Raw genomic sequence first — 27,068 nt, 5'->3', positions numbered from 1 at the left:
AATGATTATACTATTGTATATTATGTAAAAAATTATATATGTTTAAATTATATGTATATGTAAAAAAATTCTTTTTCTTTTCAAGCACGATTTTCGATCCGCCATGTATTTGTGAAATATTTTTGCGAGAATTATTGTTATAGAGCCATGTTTCAATAACGTAGACTAATTTCTCTCACGTACGTCTCGTCGCAGAAGAGAACCTTAATTATGCGGTACCGTTTAAAATAGAGATAATTTGAATTTTGCTGAACCTGCTAAATGGAAAAAAACTTAGAAAATTTCCATCATTGTACGTTTTTCCTTTCTCAAATTCTTGCTGCATAAACCAGCGGCAATTCCGGGAATGGACTCAATCCATTAGGGAATTAAGTACTTGAATAAGCTTTAAGAGGATACATATAGCTGAACCGTGACGAAAATAAAGATTGGAGCGTAAAGATCGGATATAAAGGGAGAATGACAGAAGTGTAAACGAAACTGTTAGGGAGGAAAATGTAAGAGAACCGTTTATCTTTTAAAACGCTTTTTTTGCTGCTGTTCTAATTTGCGCTTGCTAGAAGTTTCGTTTACACTTCTGTCACACTCTTCTAGATTTTTACGCTCCGATTTTTATTTTCTAGGTCTAAGTCTTAAAAGAATACAAGTTTTGTGATTATAAGAGATTATGAACAAAATATATGCGCTTAATCGACATAATATCTTATTTATTATATGAGCAAAAATAAATGACGAACAAAATTAATTTTTGCTCACAATTTTATTTTATTAAAATTATTTAATTTGATTATTACTTATCTTATAAAACTATAAAATTTTCAAAGTTGAAAAAAATATCAAATTCTATTACAAATCGATAAAGAAAAAATCGTTTCGGCTTTCGATAAGAAATATATTATTCAACAGTATATTATTATAACGGTCGTTTAGCAAACGTGACATCGTAATGCAACTTTCATAATTTTAGCATCATAATAAGACGTTCTTGTGGAAATATTTATCGAATTTTACGACAAAATCTTGGTCGCTATAAATTATAAAACGTTGTATCAGAAGGTGTATGTTCCTGATGATTGATATAAGCACATAAAGATTAAATGTTATTAGCGTATATCTGGAACGTGTCGCGATAAAAACTTTCTTGTCTTTTTTATTAGAAAATTTAAAGTTGAGAGAGCATTAGTTGACGCGATAGAATCTCTTTCTTTCTCCGTTGGCTCGTATAAAATAGGAAACTTGGATGAAATTTCATGAGACCCGTCGTTGGTAGCCTACTTTTCTCTCTCGTGCTTCGTCGAATGGACGTAATTTCGACAAATGGACCTAGTTGCCGGCGGAAACAAAAGAACTCGGCAGCTCGACAGAATGGATAAGATAGATTCCGAGTGCTTTTCAGAGAGCTTAGCGTGCCGATTAATCTCTTTTCCCAATGTCAAAACGATTTTCTCGCGTTTTGTCTCGGAGAACAGTTAATCAATTTATCATACTGCAAATCGTGTGTTGTGACGCTTTCTAGATTCTTGCACGTCCATCTATAAAATACTCTCTATCGAAGAAGAGAACTGCTCGTCATCGGTCTTTGTTCGAGGCCATCTTAAATAGCATGCTCAGTTTTTTTTTTCGATATTTACAAGGCTCGAGAATGTAGATCGAGCGCTTTGTAACGCTACGTCAAGTTCAGCGCGCATGCTGTCGCGCGAAACCGCCATCTTTGACTGTCACGGCGCCGTGCGTCGCGTTGCGTTGTATCGCGTAGCGTCACATTACGTCGGTTTGTCTGGTTTGTCGTCGCGCGGCGATGTCGCTCCGCGTTCCGTGCAATTTTTATCCGTCAACAGTGACCCGTGTGTGTTGAATTAGTCGCTAAAGTGTCGAGTAATGCGGCGGGCGATCAAATTTATCGTCTCTGCAATCAATCATTGTCGAGCGTATCGAGTGCAAAGCAATTTTCACGATTGTTTCAATTACACTTTGAAAAGACTAGGTATAGTGTATCGCGAGGTATAGGATTTGGTGGCTTTACGCATTATAGAATAATCGTTAGGCGATAAAATAATTTTCGCGAGATTAACAATATTTATGCATATGCTGTAGAAAATATACATTTGAGAATATTTTTATTATGCGATGACAATAATAGAACGTATTATTTACCTTGTGCGAGTAATAATGTGATTAAACGTCGTTGGCTTTTGGCTATTTGATTTTCGATGTACACGATTGGCTCGACTGCGTCAAGTACGACGCGCAAGTCGCGCAAAGCGCGCGCGAAGAAGAGAGTCCGCCATTTTATAGTTCGAACTTCGGAGTTAAAGCGAATTTGTTGTGTTTTTTTATTTATTATCAGAAACGAATGATGTATTATGACGCGTTAATAATAATCATCAACGATTATGACGAGTTGCGCGTCGCGGCGTCGGGTGAAGCGATTGTCTGCAATAATTATACACGTTTATGATTCAATCGCGTTTTCGCATATCGCGAATACTGCGCTTGTACGTTTATATACTTTACATATATAGGCTTGTGTCGAATGTCTCTCGCACCTCTAGCATGATTTATTTGTCCCGCGTGCACGATATCTATATGTTGTCGATTGTACAGCAAATCGAGTTTTCCTATTGCTATTACAGAAAACAAATAAACGCGCTTCGTTTAAGCCTCTAATCGTACACGCTCCGCACGTTCGGTGAGTTAGATTGGATTCAATTAAACTTGGCTTCATCTATAAAAAACGAGTATTTTTACTTTCTATATAGCTTATTTTAATTACATTTTGAAACTTATTTCTGTATGTGAGTATTATAAAATTGTTTAAATTTTCAAGAATCTTGTATTCCAAAAGAAACCATATAAAATGCATTATTTTGTTAAACTGCACCAGTAATTCGAATATATAATTATTTTAAAATTAGATATATATATATATAATATATGATATATTCGAATATATCCTCGTTTATATGTGTAGATATGTACGTTTCATTACCGTCAATGATTTCGACATCAATACAATCGTTTATATTATATATTACTCTCGTTAGAAATAAAACATATAAGTGATTATACACGATAAAGTGGAGCATCTAAAAGGTATAAAACATTGAGTAAAACATATTGCATCGTAAAAGATAGTAAAAGTGACGAGTCTTCTTGGCATTCGTCTCTCAGACTTTTGCGTTGCATGATAGAAGCGCTGTGCGCGATCGTAATTAATCACGTGTTTCTTTCTCCGGGTATTCATATCCGAATCGTGTGAGTGAACAAATGGAGGAGATTAATCGGTGCCAGAAATCACCTAGGAGTTGGCGCCGATGGAACAGTTGGCGGATTTGGCCAGGCGGTAGTGCCGGTGCGGCAACTGGTGAGTAAATGCCTTTATATTTATCATATATTTTTATTTATTTTGTTTTTGATATTTATTTTTACTTTCCTCTCATCGGCGACATCTCGATCGCGATGTTTGAAACTTTGAAAGAGGCGAGTGCATGGTAATTCGTACTTTCGTTTCTCCTTCTCAGAAATACTTACTCGAATTTTTCTCAGAAAAAAAAAATAACCAGATTTTTCCATAAAAAACTCTGTTAAGAGACATACAAGCTATATACAAACTGTATTATGTATTTCGATGGGATAATTAAAAGCCGATTAAAGCTTGTGACGTTAATGAATTTCGGAATTGAAAGGAATTTAATGGAAGCTAATATCATTGTCTTATGCCTGTTATTTCACAATTTTTTAGATACTAAAAGGCGTTTATTGTTATGGCGCTATTTAACTTATTTTTAGTTTTATTTTTAGGAATTTTATGACGTCATGTAGAAACATAAAATAGAAAATATTGATTTTTTACGTAACGCTCGAAACTCCAAATTATTAATGTGAAATAAAGTACAATGTTTCTACATTTCCTGCCTGTATAAAGAAATAATGTCAAACGTTTTTCCGCGTACTAATTATTATTTATTAGATATAATAAATGGAATGCGATCAGATCTGTATACAATTATTTAGCTTTTTATCGAATCTGCTATCTGCTTCATTTATTTATCATTTTTATAGAGAATCTAATCCATTTATTAAGCTATATCTCTGTCATGTCATCCCTTTTAGTTATTATCCAACGAAATAAAATTTTAAAAAATGAGGAAAAATGTGTCTCTTTTAAAAGATATATTTTTAAAAGAACAGATTGTTTGGAAAAATTATTCGTTGGTCGAAAATGAGATTTATTCTCGTTTGAGCGGGTTTCATCTAGGGTTAACGATTACATCCCCGCGGCGAGGGTTAAGTTGTCTCGAGTTATGATTAATAGCAATTAAGTGTTGTAGCAAGGTTTACCTTCTAACTAACTTCCACTGATTATTTACTGGTTACCTTCGTCGATTCCGTTCATCGGTTTACTTGCCGGCGGGATTAGCTTGCGATTCGATTAACGTTAGAACACCGCTAACAGAAACGTAACTCATTCACGTGGGGAAGTTGCTACAATTTCAGATGATAACGAATCTATTTATCCACTTAAGTCATACATATGTCACGTTACTTGCATCCGATTCTATGTTTTTTAAATAAAGCCTATTTGATATTGAAAATTTCCAGTGGATAATTGAATATATGTATAATTGAGGAGATAATTATAGACAGGAATTTTTATGTACTTATAAGCTCGAAATATCTTCAATTTAATTAATTATTATTCTTTCTTTGAAATGTGTAATGCTCGCACATATTTAATACATTACACATTTTATATATCTACAAGGTGTCCCAGAATGGTCGCCAAATATTTCACGCGTTGGTAAGAGCGGACTAAACTGCGAGTCAAAAAGTCCGCTATCATTTTGCGATTTTCACAATAATTAACAAGATATTAATTACTAAATATTGCCAAATATTGATTTTTAATAATTTTTTATTCAAGTACTATCAATTTTACAGAAAAACAGTAAAAAACAAAAATTATTTATTTTCTTCTCTAAAGTTCTGAGAATTTTTTCAGAATTTTTTAGTACCGCATTTTCTCATGTTGAAAATAGTCGTCAATAAGAAAACACAGTACTAAAAAGTTAATAAAAAATTCTAAAAAAATTCTTAGAGCTCTACAGGAAGAAAATAAATCAATATTCGACAATTTTTAGTAATTAATATCTCAATAACTATTGCGAAAATTATATGGTAAAGGACTTTCCGATTCAGTTTGGTCCTCTTTACCTGCACATGAAATATTTGGCGGTCACTCTGGGATATCCTGTATATGTACATACAGGGTGTCCCGACCTTTTTTGCCAATCACTTTTATGTAGATAGAGTGGACTAAACTGAGTCGAAAAGTCCTCTATCATTTTGCAATTTTCGCAATAGTTAACAAGATATTAATTACTAAAAATTGCAAAATATTGGTCTTGAATAATTTTTTACTCAAATACTATCAACTTTGCAGAAAAACTGCAAGAGATAAAAATTATTTATTTTCTTCTCATATAAAGTTCTGAGAATTTTTTCAGAATTTTTTTATCAACTTTTTAGTACTGCATTTTCTTATTTTTACCAACATGAGAAAATACAGTACTAAAAAATTCTGAAAAAATTCTGAAATCCTACTATTCAACTACAGCGCGAAATGAATTTTTGCGTATTTTTTTTAATGCAATTGATCCTAAAAATTACGTTCGCACGCTGCGTTACGTTATATTTGTTCGCTAATGTGAAACTTGTTTCATATCGAACAACAATTCGTTACAGAGCGCTGTTCGATATCGTCGTTTATGGGATCAAAAATAGAACTGTGATGAGATTTTCTGGAGAACTATCGGGCGCATTAATGGGCGACGGCCTGTGCTTTTAAACGATGTTAACCCGACATCCTTTCTCGCCATTAGGAATACCAATGGAGGCGTTCTTCGATCGAATCTCTCGAGGCGTTCGTTTAAACTCTAATATCTCTCGGCACAAAATGCCGAACGGAGGCGGAGAATCTGAAATAAAAGATGGGGGGGGGGGGGAGGGCGGAAAGGAGAAAGAGGTGCCTCGTATGAAGGTGCTCGGAAGGATGAGAAAACGACGGATTATGAAAGATCGAGAACCACGTTGAGAGGTATTTGTTAATCGATTTGCAGGAATTCTTAATATAAGGGAGAATAATGAACGATTCTTATGGCGTTCGATTTCTCTCTCTCTCTCTCTCTCTCTCTCTCTCTCTCTCTCTCTCTCTCTCTCTCTCTCTTCCCCCCTTCTTTTTCCTTTTGCTATAAAATGACGCGCAATTTCAAATCATCCCTATTATTTGTCACCTTTCTTGTTAGAAAATTGAAATATTTATCGATTATGGCGAATAGTGGTCTTGGTGTTCGATAATAAACTGTCATCAGTATGTAATTTTACTAATTCTGCTATCCTGCTCGCTTCTATTCTACTTTCTCAAAGCTTTCTCAAAAAATCGTTTTTTTTCTTTCGAAGCGAATATTATCGAAATTATAAGAGATAGAAAAAATTTTCCATAATAAAAATTGAATGGCTTTAAGAGTACTTTAGAACTATAATAAAAAAATTTTTTTTAATTATTTATTATACCTGCGCACCGTTTATCCACATTACAAGCGCTGAATTTATACCGAAGAGCTTTAAATTTCACTCTAAAATTTTAGGGACATATTCTCGAAGAGTTGTATTATCGATTTATGAAAGAAAAAATCAACTTTTTTTCACGCTTTAATGTAGGAGATCCCCTTAATTTATTAATTTATAACCGATAAATGTTGAATTGCTGATAAAAAAATTACAGTAAATATATTAGTTCCGGCAAGCATCGAATATATATACATAATCAACAATATATATAACTCCGCCGGTTGAGTATAAGGAGTGGCTTTTATTCACATTTTTTTTCGGTGAGAATCGTCTGTTTGTTAACAATCTTTTTATTACGAGAGATTTGACAGATCATTATTTATAGAAAAATATCTCGCCAGCTTCTCATTTCTTATCGTATAAAAATCATATGTATATATATTTATTTTTTTTTTATATATTGCTTCGCGCATCGTAATCCTAATATAAATTGAAAGATGGTAATCTCCTGCAGTGATATACAAGTTTATTATTCTGACACTAAGTGCCTGCTGCTTCACTCCGAGTTCCGTAAATTCTCCGTATTTTGATCAGAGACAGCTCATATATCGTCGTAGAAAACTTGTTAAAAGTACACCGCTTGCACGGATTATTAATTGTATAATGCCGTCGTACAAGTATGCCAGCCAGGAAAATAGTAGAGAACACGTTTGGCTTGTGTCAGGAGGAAAATGATCACTTGTGTATACGTTTTTCTTATATTATGCTTTATTGTACTGCGAAATATTTACATTTATCGTTCTGCGTAAATTCACACAATTTTCAGTCAAGTTCAGCATATCGGAGGGCTGATTAAAGTACGACGAAAAGAAATCCTTTGAAATTCGATGAACCGAAAATACATCGTGGATCGAATAATTAGGGTATGCAACGTGATACGTGTATCTGGACAGTGTACGTTTCTGACGTCATCGCAGTATATGTATATAGAGAAACGTTGTTTTTTTGGACATAAATTCAGTCGGAACATCCAAAATTTATGAATATTTCCGACGCGACGTGTAATTTTGTATTTGTTCTTTATTTGACAACGAGTTATCTATAATCTTTATTACAACTTGACCTAAAAATTTTCCTTTCCTTTCCTTCAATCTCCTATATGAATTTCAGACCTCTTGTACGGTATCACAGTACCATGCGTATCAATAAGCTGTAGAGCAGACCTGTCCAATTTGAGCTCCGGAGTCAAAATGCAAAGCTATCGACGCAAAAAAATTCAATGTGGGTAAGATTTCGGGGACTGTAAGTTGTTGATAAACATCACTTAGATGCTTTTTTGCGTCGACGGCTTTGCGTTTTAACCCCGGAGCTCAAATTGGAAGCCTATTTTAGAGCTTCTTCGGGGACAGAGGCTCGCTTATATTTTTGGATTCAATAGTAATGGAATTCTACTCTTAGGGCCAGTACGGCCTATAGGACCGGTTGTTCTATCTTTAGATAAACTATGTGGTAATTTACTTATTGGATAAACAAAAGAGTACAAGAGTCAGGGCGCCATCCCATAGAGCGGAAACTGGCAACGCGAGTTCTGTTCCGTTGTCAATTTCCGTTCTATGGGACGGTACCCTAAAACATAAGAGAGTTAGACAGTGAGCTGAAGTTTACCGAAAGGTGGAACAACCCAGCCTCGAAGTTTGTAAACACTCGAGAGAACCTACAGTTTAATGCCAGCTGCAAACTAGCGCGATGTTTGTTGCGCGCGATATTCAATGAGCGTACAGTTTTACCGATGTTCTCATTCTAAAGCTATACGCTCATTTGATATTGTTGCACGCGACGAATAACGCGCTGACCTGCAACCGGCATAATGCCGAATCCGAACGGCGACCGTGAAAAATTGCATATGCGGGGCGCAGGTGGGATCAAACCCGGATCTACAGATCGTGAGTCAATCGCATTGAGCGGCGAGCCACTTGGCGTCCCGATCTAAAGATTTGTAGTTGTTACAGCAATTCTGAACTAAACACATACACGTTCGCACGCGCGCACACACACACACACACACACACACATATATTTCAGTGTTAAAATATACGTTACATCGCGTAAAAAAGTATATGAACTATACGTTACGTGCAATAGATAGCTTCTAGCTACTTCGCTCGTGCAGACTTTTTATACATGCGTGTATACTTACATACAGTTTTTATATTTAGGGACGTAATCGATCTCAGAGCCTTTTTCAGAATCATATTTATGGGGCGTACGATAGTTTGCTGAATTTTGTAGCAACAAAAGCAACGAACGTACGTTTATATTTAAATAGCATCGAGAAATTCTTTAAATATCGATCTTGCACATACATATAATATAGATAGTCTACGAGAGTGTCGATATCACGCGCTTCGAGATGTGTGGATGGAATATTATTTTATTACGTAAAACAAACGTGAACACGAAACAATCCTTCGTTTTTTTACCTTCGATGGATTTATTCATCACGATTTGGTTATTGTCGCCATCATCCAATTATTAAAGTATACTATGAGATCTATATCTATTATCATAAAATTGGAAAATTTCTCTTTGTGAAAATTAAATTTTGTTTTCTTTATAATCGATAAATATTAAATATAATTTTTAACAGTAAAACTGCAGAAAAGGAGAGCATCCGCCGACGACCTTGATCTTGACATATGTTGTCAAGGTTATCACCCTGAGTAACCTCCAACAAGTTTTAGCCGTCGCTCATTATTCGTTAAAAAGTTATTAACAAAAAAAGTTTGAAAAAATAATGTTTTATTTCTGCTATATATAATATTAGAAATTATCCTACACCCTTTCTTGCTTGCGTAATGACTTTCTACGTAAAGCAAATCCCACCCCACCCCCCCTCCTACTTGGGGGAGGGGGGGACACTTCCACATGAAGAACTTTCGAAGTCTTGTTGGAGATCACTCAGGGTTGTGATTTCGAAAGTCGCTTCGCGTGAAAGTTGTCCGCCTCCAAGCAGAAGGGGGGGGGGGGTCATTTAGCGTTAAAAAAACCTAACCCTAACCCAACCCATTTTTTGGTGCGAGTTAGGGTTAGGTTTTTTAACGCGAAATGAGAGCTATCTTACACTAAAAAATAGGTTGGGTTTTTTTTAACACGAAACGACTTTCACTCCACAACTGGATCCACACATACACTTTTCAACACAAAGTGAGATTCTATATAGGTTTACAACTTTCGTTATAGCAAAAATGAGACATTATTTTTTAAACTTTTTTTGTTAATTATTTCTTAACGGACAGCGAGCGACAGCTAAAACTTGTTGGAGGTTACTCAGGGTGATGACCTTGACAACATATGTCAAGGTCAAGGTCTTCGGCGGGTGCTCCCTTTTTCTGCAGTTTTACCTTTTTAACATTTATAACACACACTTACCTACTATTAGATTTTAAAAATATCATAATAATCACGTCTAAATAAAACAAGCTTTTCGATTAAATTTCTAGTAGTATTATCTTTTCTCGTATATATACTTTATTTTAACACCATCAAATATTTGAAAAAATAAAAAAAAATTCAATACAATATTAACTAATTATAACTTTTTGTATCAGGTGTTTCTAGTTGAATGTACGTACCTTAATATATGCTTATGTCGTAAACGCATTTTTCTCGTGATTTTCTGAAATTAATTGACAAAGTTACGATCGCAATACCTCTTGTTTGAATCAATTTATAACTAGATAGCAAATGGCGTGTATTGCTTTCATGCGAATATCTCTGCCAGTCTAGGAATAGCCATCGCGACCAGGCATATTATTATCTTTGCCATTAAAACATCCCCTTTAGTTAGCATTTCACCTTGCAACGAGGACAAAGTATCAGCAGTACGGCGCGGAGAGCGTATCTCTCCGGCAGAGTCGATCTTACACGTCGTTGCTCGACAAAGTGAACCGACACCGTATACGTATTAATATCTAGGGTCCGTGGCTGTCACCCTCTCTGTATTTCTTCCTATCCTGCTGCTTTTAACGCTTCAAGTCTTCGCTCGTTGTGAGAGAGAATCATGCTCTGAAATCCGTCCGCTGAGCGACGAATAAATGCTCGCGCAAAATTATGTTGAAATATACGATTGTATATATAGATATTATATGCGAAGCAACGCTTTCGTAAAAGCATTTTCATTATATCGCTATATGAGCTCCGTCTTCTGCAACACAAGATAGTTATGATAATTTTGATTCTACGTGATGTATCGTTACAATAAACGATCTTAATTTTGACAATAAATTTATATGACTAATTTCATATTGATATTTTTTCTTTTTCTTTTTTCTATTTATTAAAATGAAGAACGAAATAATTAGGATATTTTTTATAAGCGATTAAAAATTGAAAACTTTTCCAATTAAAATTGCCGGATCGTGCGAATAGTTTTTCCCTTTTGGAAAAAATAAAAACTTTATATATGTATAGATTTGAGATAATGGAAACAATAAAAGGGAGGGGAGTACGAGAAATATCGAAAAGGAGTTGGTGCATTTTAGGCGATTTGGGGAGCACGCAGGGATCATTGTGTTCACATTTTTTCTTACTCAATTTTACTTGCTGAATTCTAAAATCGCAGTTAAAATTGTCCTGGTATCCGTGAAATTTTTTTTTTCACATTTTGAACAGAAGAATACAACGATTAATTTTATCGCTTTCTTGAACTACGTCTGCGAATTTCTCTTTGTTTTTATAAAAATCAATTATTATTAAAACCGTAACTTTTACTTGCCTTATAGAATAAATAAGATTTTGTAATGAAGGCTATTATTGTAGAGCTATTATTATGAAGCGGAATACTATATATTGGATTAATAGGATCTAAAAATAAATTACTTTATATTTTTTTATTTACATTTGTACACTTACATATTTACATTTTACATATACCTATATATATATACAGTACCCTCCATAAATTTGGGAACACCCTACATTTTACAGGTTTGTAAATAATTATTTAATTGAAAAAAGACGAAATAAAAGTACATACATACGTACGTTATCCATATTATAACGTATATATGTGTGTTTTGTTTTTTTTTAACTAAAGATTTAATAACATTAAAATATGGAATTTTAATTAAAATGCGATTCATACGAAATCTGATTCTTCGGGGCAATTTTATAATTTTTACGGAGTCTGAAAAATCAACTTGCGACTCAAATAGTTTACCACGTTTATAGAAACTGTTAAACTACAATTAAATGACTTATGTATATACAATGAATACAAGTACGATATTGTAAAACAAGTGACGTATACATATAAACAATAGATCAAAGCGTGAAATTCAATCTTGAGCGCTTCGATGCTGTGAAGTGATTGTCCAACATATTTTCGGTAAGTACAAGCTTATAGGTGTTCTAGATAAATGTTTATCGTCATTTAGACGTCTTACGAAGTATTTAAACCAAAAACATTTTTAGATCGCTGTCATGTAATGGCTTTCCTGTAAAACGTAGGGTGTTCCCAAACTTATGAAGGGTACTGTATATATATATATATATATATATATATATATGTAAAATGTAAGTATGTAAATATATGTATAAGAGTGTTCCATTTTAATCGATCATCTTAAATATCTCTTTAACAGTGCATTTTAGGGCAAAATGCTTTCAATAAAAGTTTTTTGACTTCGAGGTGGAGATAAAATGGTACTATTAGTTTGACCTTGGGTGGCATTACAAATATCCAGGTCATTATCCTGAATAAGAGGTTTTAGCTGTCAATCGCATACCTCGGGTAATGCTGATGCCAACTTATTTAAGGGGATTAGTCATATTGTAAATAGCACTCACACACAGACGATTTACGTGTCATTAACACATCACTACATACTATATATCAATATCTCACGCACATATCACATAAATTTTCGTATAACGATAACGTTTTAATTAGACGGCCAAGCCCAATTTTAAGAACTCCACGTTGTTTCTTCGTACAAACTACTAGTCTATGGACTGCTATTTCGTAAGTACAAATTACACAATTTTTATATAAAGTAAATGTTATTACGACGTAAAGAAATTGTAAAGATTTCAAATTTTCTTCGAAATTTTTTGTCGTTCTTGGTATAAACTCCATCTCACACACATACTAATGAGTAAACCTTAATCCTTCGAAAAAGATTTCGAAAGCTTAAGGTTTACTCATTAGTTCTTTGAATCTGTAAAAGAGGAAAAAAGTACAATTGTTACACAAAAATTATATGATTTAGTCGGTGATACAGACAACTTTAGGATCCGCTTACCGATCTTCCGATAATAAAAACAAATACAAAACAATAAATTAATATAAAGGCTATGTGAGTCAGCGCGGTTAACAGTGCGTAAATTAAATTAAAATTATTTTATTACAAAAAACCTTGATCACACATAAATAAATTTCAAAACATACGTTTTGGTTCAATTTTGAACCATCATCAGCGTGAACAATCATGACAATATTAAGAAACTAAATTATTATAATTTTGTGTATCAAATCAAACCGCATTGTTACATCTAATGTTTCTTTTTCTGGTCACAATCGTGGGAGGAACAAGACCCATCCTTAGTATACTAGCTTCTAAGCTCGTTGGAAAGGATTGTATGTACCTTAATTATAATTATTATAAAAATTGTTGAAGTAATAAGCGTAGTTAATTTTGCTATTAATGTACCAATTACTCACCTCCAACTATTGTAACCAAATGAAAAGCAAATAATTAAAATTATGCATTACTTTCCCACAAGTCAATCATTAAAAAATATATAAAATTGTCACAAATAGAATTAAAATTTAAATTATCGTTAAACATTGACTAGATGACGAATTAATCGAAAATGATGTACATTATGTTAAAACGTATAGGTCGTACAGATAAATATCTAAACAGCGCGTACACATAAAGTCAGAAATAATTAATCAAGTCATTGTACATAAAGTCATAAATAATTGACCAAATCATTGTAAATTTGATGTAAGCCCTCTGTGTCCGTTTTCAAATTTAATCTATTTTTTTTTACTTTTTATATGTGTCATTTCTGAAATGAGTCTTTTATTGTACGTTCTTTCTGCATCCAGAATCTTGATTTCATTCCAATTAAAATCATGATTGTGATGCATCCTATGGTCTGTAATGACAGAATGTGTTCTTCTACGTATATGGTTAAAATGTTCTGATATTCTCGTTTTTAATTTCCTGTTAGTTTGTTCGACGTAGGATGCATCACAATCCATACACTCAATTTTATATACTACATTCATTTTATTAGAGTCCGGCAGAGTCTTTATGTACTTTAATAAACTGCTTTAATTTATTCATGCTATAAAAAGTTACTTTTTGTTGTATATTGTTAAACACGGTTTTATATTGTTTAGAAACACCTTTAATATAAGGGAAGGTAAGCCACTTGTGTTTTGTCTGACTTCAGGTGTTTCCTATAATTTTTGTTTCAAAGTTTTCTTATTGGTTAAATATTTAATTCTTTTTGCTATTGTCAAAGATGAATTGCATAGGATAGTCATTATTCAAAAGCATCTGTACTATTAGTTCAAGATTTTCTTGATGAAACTCTGGATGTGATAAAAGAAACGCTTTGTCTGTGAGTCCTATAATTATGCCTCTTTTTTGGGAAACAGGATGCTGGATTAATTTACGCACTGTTAATGAATTTAAGGAGTCCAAATATTGATATTTTAAAAACAAATACATTTATATTTCAATGATTCTATATATAATCGGTTTTTATTAATTAGAATAATTTGTAGTGGTTATTAATATAAATTTTATTATTAGCAAATTATCACATTATTCCATTTATCCAATAGTTTGAATTTGATTCTACTGTTACATCTTTCATATAATCCATATCAACGAATAAGTCCAACGTTGATCCCCTTTTTACTTCCATATTCCTCTTATGTTTTTTGGGCGTAGTTGCAAAGAAGGAAATTTATCGTCGTTCGTACCGTTCACTTTTTCTATGCTCTAGAGAAAATCTAATCCCTTCTTTCTTTTTTCGCGGAGATCTCCATTTCACATGGCCGGATGGACCAGTCGTGAACCGGTGGATCTTTACAGGAACGGAGAGATTCGCCATTCGTGCGCACGCATATCAGATTTTCGCGGGATCGTCGTCGTCGTCGTCGTCATCGGCGTCGGTGTCGGCGTCGGCGTCGGCGACGCGGCGCGCCGCACCGCGTTTACCGCGTCCAGTCGACAGTTCTCTCAGGATCGTCAGTAGTCCAACGACATTCCGTCGAAGTGCATCGACTTTATCTACCCTATATGACGCCTCGTCGTAGTCGGGTGGTAGTCTTGCCGTACTATTTTCCTCAAGACACATTACCACGCGCGTTTCCCACAACTCCGAATTCAGAGCGAACGAACGAACGTTCGCACGCGTTCAATGCCTTTGCCCCTTGTTTTGTTCATCACTCTCATCACCTCTCATCATTCTCGCGCCGTTTTCGCCGCTTCTATTATTTTCTGTCGCGTGTAGCCGCGTGCGGAGTGTACTCGCGCTTCTTATGCTTTTTCTCTCCCCACCACTCCTCTTTATCCGCCATTCTTCATCGTCCTAGTGTATATGTATATACTCATAAGCTCTCCGTTATATCAGTGAAAAAGATAGGGAAGAAAAGAACCGGTGGTTCTTACTTCTTGCTATTTTTTAACGCTCTTTTTCTCTTTTTTTATTTGTTTTTTCTCTCCATTATTCCCGATTCGAAATCACTCTAGTAGAAAAGTCAAAGGATTAAAACACCAATTACGAATGGCTTTTCATTTCAGTCTCATGTTATACGTGTGAATTGTCGATTTAATCTTCGTGAATTGTCGGTTTAATCCTCTCGTCATTTTCTCACACTCGTCGCGATTTGCTCTTCAATATTTGTTATGTTTTCCTTTTTCGCGTTACGTCGTGGCGCTAAAATAACAGTCCTAATATAAAACAGCTTCAAATGAAAAAATTGATAGAGAAAGAGTTTATTTTCGAGCAAATTATATCTCGGCGAAATAATATTTTATTTCTGACAAATTTGTACATATAATTATATTTATGATTGATATGTATCATAATCTCTTTTCTTTTCGCGTTTTTTAACTATAACAGTTGAAATGTTCAGAAAGATTTTTTCTCTAATAGATTTAGCTAAAAATTTATAAAACGATTAGAAATTAAAAACTACATTTTTTGCAATTCCGTATGAATTTATAGGGAATATTCATTTTCATGTGATGCCGTTTTTGCAATTGTTTTCTTTAAAGTTTTTCCGGAATTGCGCATTTTAAGTGTTAGCGTGGCTATATAGATACGTCTATAAGAGAGGAGCAAGAGGATGAGAACTATTTGTCTATCAATTGTATATAATAATCGTATATACTTAATATTATTTTATTTCGCGAGTGAAGCTTTTTGAAGGAAAACTTTGATTTTATACGCATCTTATTTTAGATTAATTAATTTCTTTTTTTTATATTGTTTATCAGTTTATTTATATTAGTGCGACTTTTCATAGATTCCAATTAAAATCTATAGAAAATTATTTACAAATAAAAGAGAATATTTTTTAAGAATAGATAATTTTTAAAAAAGAGAGAGAGAAAGAGTTTTGATTGATGTTAAAGATTGTAAAGATTGTGTAGAATAACTTATTTACTTTAGCTTATGTGTTAACGAAAATAAGAAAATAAAATAAGGAAAGGATTTGATTATATGTTAATAACATATATAAGAAAGGAGAGATTTGGTTTACAAATTTTTTTAGCCGTTTATCTATTCCTTTTATTAGCTAGTTATTTAACTAGCTAAATTCTAACATCTAATTCACGCACATCATTGTATATAAATCCATTAAATAATTATTTAAAAATATCGGAAAAGTGTGTAAAATATAAGTACAGGATATCATTTTCTCTCATTACTTGATTTTATATGATCCGAAAATCAAGACAAATATTAAAAGTTTTATTTTAAATTTAGGTCTGTGCGCGCGCAATAAGAAGAAGATAATCATATTATGCATAAAGAATGAATATGTGTAAGTGTATACATTGAGCATAAATGTCGAATTTGTTCGTGTAATTTAAATTAAGTCACTACACACTACATTATACATATCACGTCACAGTTACGTGACAGATTCTTTGGCTTTTATCGATTTATCGCGATTTTGAATTTCTTCGTGGTTCACATTGCGTGATCTATGAAACGCAGATGGATATATAGTATGAACAAATCGAAAACACTCTTATCATACATTAGTTTAGAATTTTCTCATTGTCGCCAATGGTTCCATTAATTCCGAATTTGAATAATTCGAAAAAGGACGATCGATCTGTTTGGAGTAAAATTTTCTTATTGCATTATTATTGGATTCCTTTATCAGTAAATCTGGCATCGGTGATTAGTTCATTTACAACAAATGCGCACACTTTTCGAAAAGTTATTAAAATCAATACGCGCGCTGCGGCTCAAGATTGGTCAAAGTTGGAAAGTTTCGTGATGCAGTGATTTGAAGAGACGGTAGTGCACTTTACCTCTTATCTTACAAAGGAAATGGACAAGGACAAGAATGTACAAGGTAAGAAAGCTATTTTAGATACTGTTGTTATTTTCGAACACTATCGATGTCCTCTCTCGAGCCATCACGTATCTGGTCTTATAAAGATAAGTTTCTTTTCTCCTCCCCCTCCTCCCTCCCCTCTTCCCCCTCCCCCCTCTCTTTCTTTCTCTCTCTTTCTCATTCTCTTTCCGTTCTCTAGACGAGTTCTCCTAGTCATCATATTCCAGCATTATTAATATCTAATAACATCGTATCCATATATACTGTATTATCTAATCCTTATTCTTAATTTTACATTGTCTCTATGATATGTTTGTTTTGAATATGTTCTTAACAAATTGAAAATATATGAACTTATCAAATTAAAGATAGAAATTCTTTGTAGTACTTATTCCAAGTTTGTTGTGACTTCCTATATAACATGCATGTTGCATAAGATATCTAAAAGACATCTTTTAGACATAAGAAATTTAAAAGATGTCTTTTAGATATCTTATGCAATATAAATGTTATCTTCCAAATAACACAACATTTAAATAAAGAAACCGTATCGTATTGTTACTAGTACATATGGAAAGTTAAATATTTCTATATATTTTATACGATATTAGTTTTTACGAGAAATCGATTTTCTGAATACTCAAATAAACACATAACATTTGATTTGTTCCCGCGTTTATGGGTAAAAAATTTTAGGCTTTTAAATAAAGTTAGATTTGTGAATAAAAGCGCAGCTGGCAATCGTGAGAAAGTTATTGTATACAGGGTGTCCTTAAATTTCGGCATCATCCATCTCGAGCAGGTAGAGCGGACTAAACTAAGTCAAAAATTCCTTTACCATTTTTCGATTTTCGTAATGATTAACGAGATTAATTACTAAAAATCGCTAAATATTGGTTTTCAATAATTTTTTACTCAAATACTGTTAACTTTACAAAAAAACAGCAAGAGATAAAAATTATTTATTTTTTTCTTATAAAGTTCTGAAATTTTTTTCAGAATTTTTTCAGAATTTTTTAATACCGTATTTTCTCATGGTGGTAAAAATAAGAAAACACAGTACTAAAAGGTTGATAAAAAATTCTGAAAAAATTCTTAAAGTTCTATGAGAAGAAAATTAATGATTTTTGTCTCTTGCAATTTTTCTGTAAAGTTGATAGTATTTAAGTAAAATTATTATAAACCAATATTTAGCGATTTTTAATAATTAATATTTCGTTAACCATTAAAATCGATTATCTTGCGACCCCTATCTATTTGTTCAGGTAAAACAGTAGCTCTTTCAACTAGAACTACTTTTTAAATCGATGCATTTTTTGGTTGCTTAGTAGATTTGTTGAACAAAATGACTGATTATATGTGAAGTCAATAAAATAATCTGTTCGTGTTATACGTACTAATAATTGTATCGTAACAATTTCGATATATGTATTATTGAGCAATATAGATATATGTACATATTATTTTGAATAATGTAGAAAAATATTGCATTTATGTTGCCAAGAATATGTTCTGCTTTCATCTTTTCGTAAATAAGCACATATAATCTTAAACTTGGAATTATAATGAATATAATGACTGTGGTTAAAAAGTAGTTATGATGAATTATAACATTACATCATTGCAATTTATTCATATTCATATTTATTTATATTCATATTCATATTTTAAGAATAGTACAAGATATCAAAATATAATTCTTTCTATTCAAATTTGTCGAAAAATCGAAAATGGTAATTGATGAAAATTGACTAAAAAATTATCTATTGATTCTTGATTTGGTTTGTAACATCTATTTTCCTTCTTTTTCTTTTTCTTCTCCCACTATATAGCCTGCGGCTTGTTACTTATTTACGTCCCTTCTTCTTGTGATGTGGATATATCTGGGAACAGGACAGATCTATCTATTTTTGTTTGTTAAAAAAATTGCGTTATCATTTAGAGTTCGTTTGCAGAGCAGAATAAATTAATATAAATAATAGTGCTAAAAATATTCTTTTATTATAAAATTTTGAATAATTTAGTAGTAACTAACATTATTTAAAAAAATTGAAATATACCGAAAGATTTAATTATATCAGAGCGATGACATTTATGTTGAAAGCATGGTCGTATTTATTTTCGCGATTAATGAAATCTTATTTTACTAAAAAAAGTATTTGTTATATAGAAATTATATGATTTAGTCGGTAATGCAGACGGTTTAAGATCTCCTTAATAGCATGCGATTAGTGAAACCTAAAATTTTACTATTAATAACATTATCTTGTAATTGACTTATACTATATAATGTGCAAAAGAGCTCGTATATGTTACCCAACATAATTATAAATTATTCAAACGCTTATAATCACTAATGCAATCATCATATAAATGGCAATCAACTTGTTCTGCAAATGCGTAATATTCGTATACATTTTACTACAGTAATAAATACATTAATGGATTGAATAATGAATTTTAATATGACATTTGTAATAATTGTCGGCCTTAAATAGGTATATGTGAAAATGTTAGTATAGGTAGAATTTACGAGTACATTCTTATATAAGAAAAATATAATTGTAATATTTTTTCATTAAATATTTTATATTAATTTGTGAATATTTTTATAAAATATTTAGAAATACGCAAAAAAATTACAATTAAATAATAACACTGACAAATTTTGATTATTAATTACAATAATTATTGATAATAATAATAATAATAATGATTGCAATATCAAAAGGCTATAGGAGTCAACGCTGGATGTAATAAGCGATAATTACAAATCTTCATCAAATATATTATCTGATACATATATCAACATCGTATGTTTCGACTCTACTTCGAATCATCTTCATTAGTTATTACATTAATTATTACCCAATTTCCTTGCTTCTGAATCATTCCCATAGCTTTGAGGCGTTTTGAAATGGCTTGTTGAGTCACTCCCAATGATCGTGCCAATTTTTCTTGATTTTGACACGAGTCTTGATCAAGTAATGCCTTCAATTCTACATCTTCGAAAACCTTCTCTCTTCCACCGCTATGCCGGTCTTTGACGTCAAAATCACCGTTCTTGAAGCGTTGAAACCACTCATGACACGTTCTTTGACTAATAGCGGCCTCATATCATAAGTATTTGAGAGCATTCGATGAGCCTCAGCTGCAGATTTCTTCATATTGAAGCAGAAAATTAAAACCTTCTGCAAATTATGAGAATTTGGCTCATAAACTGACATTTTCAATCGAGAATAACTTTATGATGCAGACATAAATCGACTAACGTTTCTATGGGGTTATGTTGACAGATGTCCAAGTTTATTGTATGATGTCTATGATCTATTTATTTCGACCACCACTTATCGCTAAAGCCATCTATAGGAAAACGGCAGAAGCAAAGTTGTACACCCAATATTAAATTATCAATTATATTTATTATTAGATTCATGACTTCCCTTGTACAATTATTATAACTTTACAGTTTAAATGAAATAATTATACTGTAAATGTAAAAAATTCCATAGAATTTTATTTAATTTTAATTTTCTATTAACTTTATTACATTCTCAATTCTGTATCGATGTATCGTACCTAAAAGAAGTATAAAATAAGTGTAATCTTTTTATTATTAATATGACATTTGAATCGTATATTTATTATACTTCAAATTATTATCTCCTACAATTTATAAAAAAATCAATAATATGTTAAGATTATCCACAGTGGTCACCTAGTGGGCGCTAGCATTTCTTTGAGATTTTCTTTACTACAAAATCTGCGGATACCACAGCTTACGTCGGTAAATTATCCACTGTTGGGACTAATACATTAATTTGTCATCAAAAAAGTCTCATTATTATTAGATGTATATTCACTGCGAGTATTGGAAATCTATAATATACATAACGTAAACTATAAATTTTCAATACTCGTAGTGAATAACGGAACGCTAATATTTTATCATTTCTATTATATATGTATATATAATAAAAAAGAAGAGAGAAACCGCGATTTTTTAATATTAATGATATAATTATAAGGCGAATAATGATAGCATTAATTAATAGTATAATAGAATTTATTAGCTGAGTTTATTTATTAAAATGGCTGCCTGATTTGCTAGTACAATCTTTGCTTCTTACATGTTTTTTTTACGTTACACGCTTTAGGATCCCCGTAAGGGGGATTTTGGTTAGTATACCAATAATAGTTTAGTCAACTTTATAAATATTATATAGAAATAAATTCAATGTTTATTTAACACAAGGAAGATATTAAAGGAAGCTAAAATGTTTCTTGACCCAACCCGACTGTTAGTTCACCATATTTAACTCTGAGATTGAATTGATTTACATCAATTCGAGTTGAATTTTCTGATCTTTTTTTACAGTGTAACGAGATATTAATTCACAATGTAACATTTTTTAAAACCTTTTTAGTTATATTAAATTGCTACGAATTAAATTTCTGTTACCGTTGTTATTACATTATTTAGGACTTAAGTTGTTATATTATATTGTTCATAAATCAGCTTCATTCTTAAACGCTACATTCACAAATCGATCGCATCTCAAAAGTATGCTTACCATGTACATGTATGCACTAAATCGGGAGATCTTTATATATTGTCCATTTGTTAGCATGCCCAAAAATATGGATACTAATTGTCTATTGTTTTACCTATACATACATACGGTCCTTATCAAACGATTTAATTGTAACGCATGGTCGTTTCGTAAATTGTTGCATCACATTGGTTATATTATGTTCAGAAATTTTATAAATAATTTATCTATAATCGTCATTACTTCCGTTGTTTCAAAGGAATTAGATTATTTGGAAACACGAATAATATTAGTTCATATCCTTGACCTTTCAGAACTCTCTCTAAGATAATTTTCCTCCTCCTCCCTCTCTCTCTTTTTCTATGTGTTGTGTGTGTGTGTGTGTATGGGAGGTGTTGTTTATTGCAGGCTTGCCAAATATTAGATGTTGGCTCCAATTCATTGGTTCTATAAAACATGCACAGAATAAGAAAAAAATTAGCAAATAAAGAAGAAATTTAGTTTTATATAATGTATTTAGATAATTAATATAATACATTCTGAATTAATTAAAATATAAGATCGCAAAAATTATCAGAAAAAGTGAAAAAAAATTCGTGTATTGAGCAAATTGAACACGCATAAACACACATGTATAATAATTAATAATCACATATATTTCAAATATTAACTGTGCGTCATACGACCTATGATTTCTTTGGTAGGTTATTGTAATTTAATATACTGATTTTGTGAGGAGAAAAATCATTGCACAAACAATATACACTTAATGAATTGCATTTATCCCGAAAATAGGAGTACAATTAACGTTATCGCGAGATCTCTATGGTTTACCGAAGGAAAATATGCGAGGCAATATGCAGCTTTAATCGATCAATGCGCCAGTGATTGATGACGTTCGAAGAGGAAACGTAATAAACATTGATTTTATGTTGAATTCTGTTTTTCGAGTTAAATATTTGCAAGTTTATGATGTCGCTCTGATGTTTATACATCATTTTATATTCTTCTTTTCGAAATTTTTTTTATTTTATTAACAATTCTGGCAATTGAAGCACAGGCATTTGATAATTCTATTTTAATATCTCCGGCGGCTATTTTACTTGAATTTAAGCAAATATGAAAACGTAGTATGCGTATATCTTCTATTATCTATATTTGATATATGTTCGTGATAAAATATAGATAATGTAACGAGAGCGAGAGAGAGGAGAGAATGGAAAAAGGAAGGAGAAAGAAAAGGGGAAGGGAGGATGAGAGAGAGAGAGAGAGAGAGAGAGAGAGAGAGAGAGAGAGAGAGAGAGAGAATCTTGTCCGGATTCAGCTAACATGCATTACTCACATTTCTTCTTACAGACAGAGATCGTAAATTACGATTTCATGCCAACTTAAATTTTATAAAAATACGACTCATAACGTACCTACTCGTGATTCTCTCAATTCCAAGTTGTTCGCAATTTTCTCTTGCATTTATGTTTGCATCTCTTTCGAGGTCGATGTGGTAGCGACGCTTTTCTATTTTGCAAATTTACGATCACACCGACGCCAGTTGACGCTCTTAGCGGCTGACTGCAGAGACAGACGGTATTATGCATATCGTCATCTTTATAGTGTAATTACAAATATGCATAATGTCGCACGGTAGACCTGGCATATGACATATCACTGAATGCGTAAGAATGCGTAACAAAGTAGCACGAAAATATGGAGATATTATACTAAACGTATGACATTAATATCAATCGTTAATTCTTTAGTTAAATCTGCTCGCAAGATTGCTCGCGATACAATCATTAAGATCATAAAAAGTGGAGCAATATTATTTAGTGAGAGAAAAGCACATCGTCTTTTCAGTGTAAGATGATCATATGTCATATTCATTCGCGAATTAATTGTATATATTGTATTATAGTGAATTAATTGTATTGTATATATAATGTGACTCCTCTGGATGGATGCGCGTGCGTTACTAGGTTGCTCATTTATGATTTGCTTAAAAATCTTTTAAGTCTCTAAAGGATTAAGAAGAATTTTACAATTTTTTAAACAAGCAAATAAAATTAATTCTGTTATTTTGAAAACATCATAAGGATCCACAACTATTAATTTTAAAATAAATATATTCAAGAGTCAATTCTATATGTTTGTTATACGAGTATTATGTTCGTAATCGTGATTCGATCGAAAAATTTGGATGTTTGTTTTGAGACACAATCCAAATTTTATTTTTTTACAAAACAATGCAAAAAATATACATATAATAATTGTATATCACAATGCGCAAGTCATCTGCTTGCTATATCATCATTCGTTCGTTGTCAGTGAGACTCGATTTATAGCGGCACCGAGCAGTTCCTGAGTTGTATCTGTGTCATCACATTAAGGAAATGCATAATATACGATTTATTCTCACTGAAAGTAGAGGAATCCAGATATAGAAATTATATTTACACAAACTTTGCTTAAGAATCAATCATCTATTTATACTTTGGTTTCGCTAATACAGTGAATAGGAAGTAACGGTATAATATTTTATGTAAATTGTTCGTGCAATTTTTTTTCTTCTTTAATAATGCAATATTTTTAGCATATGCGTATTCAACTATTATCATTGTTTTTATTTCGTATAATATTAAGGTCATGCGAACGCAGTGTATTATATTCTATGTCAGAATTATTACGATGCGGTCACGATTTCATCGATAAAATAAAGATGAGAGGACCGTTCTTTCTGCTGCCTAGCTGGCAAGTAGCCGAGAGCGTGTCGAAGGAAAAATGTTCCGAGTGCTCTAAAGAATATGTGTGTAGGTATATGCTGTAGAGTACACGTTTATCTTCGAGATTCAATGACAAATGGGATAGTAAATCATGTATTTTCAAATTCAAATCGCTAATAATTTTTTAGTTTGTAGAAGACTACTGACTACTCGCAGACCAACATTTCTAAATTATTTTTATTAATTCAACATGAAATATTCTCTCAAGTATCGTAATTTTTTTTCGGATTAACCGCACAACGCATTATATTTTTTTATAAGTATTTTTTTATATGCATCGTGTAATAAAATTGCCAGTCACTATTGTTTACATTTGCATTTTTATTTCTAACAATAAGATGTAAATGCAGTGAATGGAATTTTTTTGTATAATGCATCTTTTAATTTATTGTTAGAAGCATGTATTCTTTCGTGTACACTTGTTAGTGCATTGCTCGGTTAAATCTTTTGGCCACAATCGTTTTAATTTAAAAATATAAAAAATTTTAAATTTGCACCATAATCTTTGAATAATTTGTGTAAGGAATAACAAATAAAATTAGAAGGGTATCGTGCGCGTAAATTACGAGTAAGAGAGTATCAGATAAAATAAACAATGATTTCAATACATAGTTGCTCGCGATTTTCTATTCTATTATTTAGGCAATGGTTACTATTAGCCGAGTTTATGTTTAATGTGTTAATGTCTACTCTACTTAATAATTTTCAATTATGTCACATACGACGAGGATATGTGCAATTAGATTAGTATTTGTCTTATTAATTAGGCGCGAATTATTAGATAATAATTATTCCGACTATTTGATATCTACAGCGATATATGTAACGTATCGTTTACAATTTTATAGCATTATAAGTTGTACGATGTGTTGATTTATTTTAACTTTATTTATTAAAGCGTTTATTATATATAATATAAAAATTTAGGTAAATATTGAGGATTCGATTAGATGTCATGATAATTCTTAAATAGAATGCGTTTCGAAATATTTTCCGTATCATCATCTATTTTTCTATTCAAGTCTCACAACCAGTTTCTCTCATGGAAAGGATAGGCTTCAAGGTTGAAATATCTCCTCAAGATCTTCGACATTGTTTCTTGGATGATAGCACAAGCCCAAACATTATCCTTTTCTCTTGACGTGTCTTCATTGACGTCATTTTAGGCTTCGTTTGATATCATTCTCAGTCTTACTTCCTCCATTTATCCGTTGCCTGCGGGCCGTTCTTTCCTCGTAGTTCTCATTGCTTCTTCTCCGTCTTGAGTCTCTACGATGTCTTCTCCCTTTTTCCTTCACAGTCACTTAACGGTCCCCTTCTTCTATCTAACCCCTCATTCCAACTCAGCCTCTTTACCACGCTTCTATCTCATCTACTCTCACCTCGTGTATCTCCATTTTCGTACATCTATATCTATCTTTGCTCATCCGACCCTTGAATTAAATTACACCATGGAGGTCGAACAATTTTGTCCAACCAGCTTTCTATAGGCCAGCCACAATGCGCGTTCGTCCCGTCAGCCTCTTCGACCGCAATGATATCGCCATTTATCTATTTAGCTGGCCGCGCAATTTTATATCGGCCGCCAATTTATTGTATAACAGTTATTTCATTTTTTCTCCATTCTGGCATCTCTCATATTGTAGTATATATATATATATATAATCATCAACTGTGTCAAAATATTATTAATATTAATATTAATTCCGTAGTATCCCGTATAGAAAATATTTATATCAGAAATATATCTTACAGTTTCGCAAAAAAAAATCATCATTCTTATAAGATATAATAATGTACGAACATTACCAATGAAAAGTGAACTAAAAGGGAGAAGGCCATTATCGTTACATGATTTTATTGATATTGCCATTACAAATGATTGAATGACAGAGTATTAAATTTTATTAGTTCTATAAATAATCCTTAGTTCTATGCATTTACAAGACAAAAAATATACATATAACGTGCCATATAATGTGCCATATAATATATATATATATATATATATATATATATACATTTTGATATAATACATAATCCTTATCTACAACTAAAACCTTTCTTCTCCTTCCTCAATATATATATATATACAGTATATATTAGACCGATACTAGTAAGTATAGTATTGGAAGGATGTAATATGAGTATATCTGAAAGAAGTATCTGATCGTTAAACTGTCACCTTATTAAATTAGAGATAGTATTTTTATTTTATCTATTTTGCATTTATCATGCTTATTATCTTTTCTTGGCACATAATTGAAATAAACGATTAGTCAAGATAAATCGCGTGATTCTTGGCAATCGGGCTATTTTCTAGACGAATCCGATGTATGATTCTTCAGATTTACGCAACTCAAATTTCGATAATAATATCGAGTCTCATAAAACGATGTGCTAATAAAACCAAGAACTATTTCAATCTAGACGTTCGATTTTATCTGCACAAATAAATAGAATCTCTTGAAATTTACGTGTGCGATTTTCTGAATATAACTTATTATTTATTATTAAAGATAAAAAATTCATACAATTCAATTTATGAATGATTCTTATATCTAGGTA

At 32.0% G+C, this 27,068-nt stretch overlaps 1 protein-coding gene across 3 annotated transcripts in view; it reads left to right on the top strand.

Moving 5' to 3' along the window:
* The first annotated feature begins 16,625 nt into the window (after positions 1-16,625).
* The window catches only part of LOC108758836 (calcium/calmodulin-dependent 3',5'-cyclic nucleotide phosphodiesterase 1A), a 94,587-nt gene continuing 84,144 nt past the window's right edge, over positions 16,626-27,068 (top strand). For 2 of the 3 annotated variants that reach the window (XM_018503995.1, XM_018503993.1), the window contains exon 1: positions 16,651-17,188. In XM_018503995.1, the coding sequence (XP_018359497.1) occupies positions 17,164-17,188 (25 nt within the window). In that variant the 5' untranslated portion in view covers positions 16,651-17,163. The other variant, XM_018503994.1, reaches the window with a different exon arrangement.

This window comes from Trachymyrmex cornetzi, unplaced genomic scaffold (assembly GCF_001594075.2).
Source record: "Trachymyrmex cornetzi isolate Tcor2-1 unplaced genomic scaffold, Tcor1.1 scaffold16, whole genome shotgun sequence".
Lineage (NCBI taxonomy): Eukaryota > Metazoa > Arthropoda > Insecta > Hymenoptera > Formicidae > Trachymyrmex > Trachymyrmex cornetzi.
This window is presented reverse-complemented; position numbering and strand designations above follow the sequence as displayed.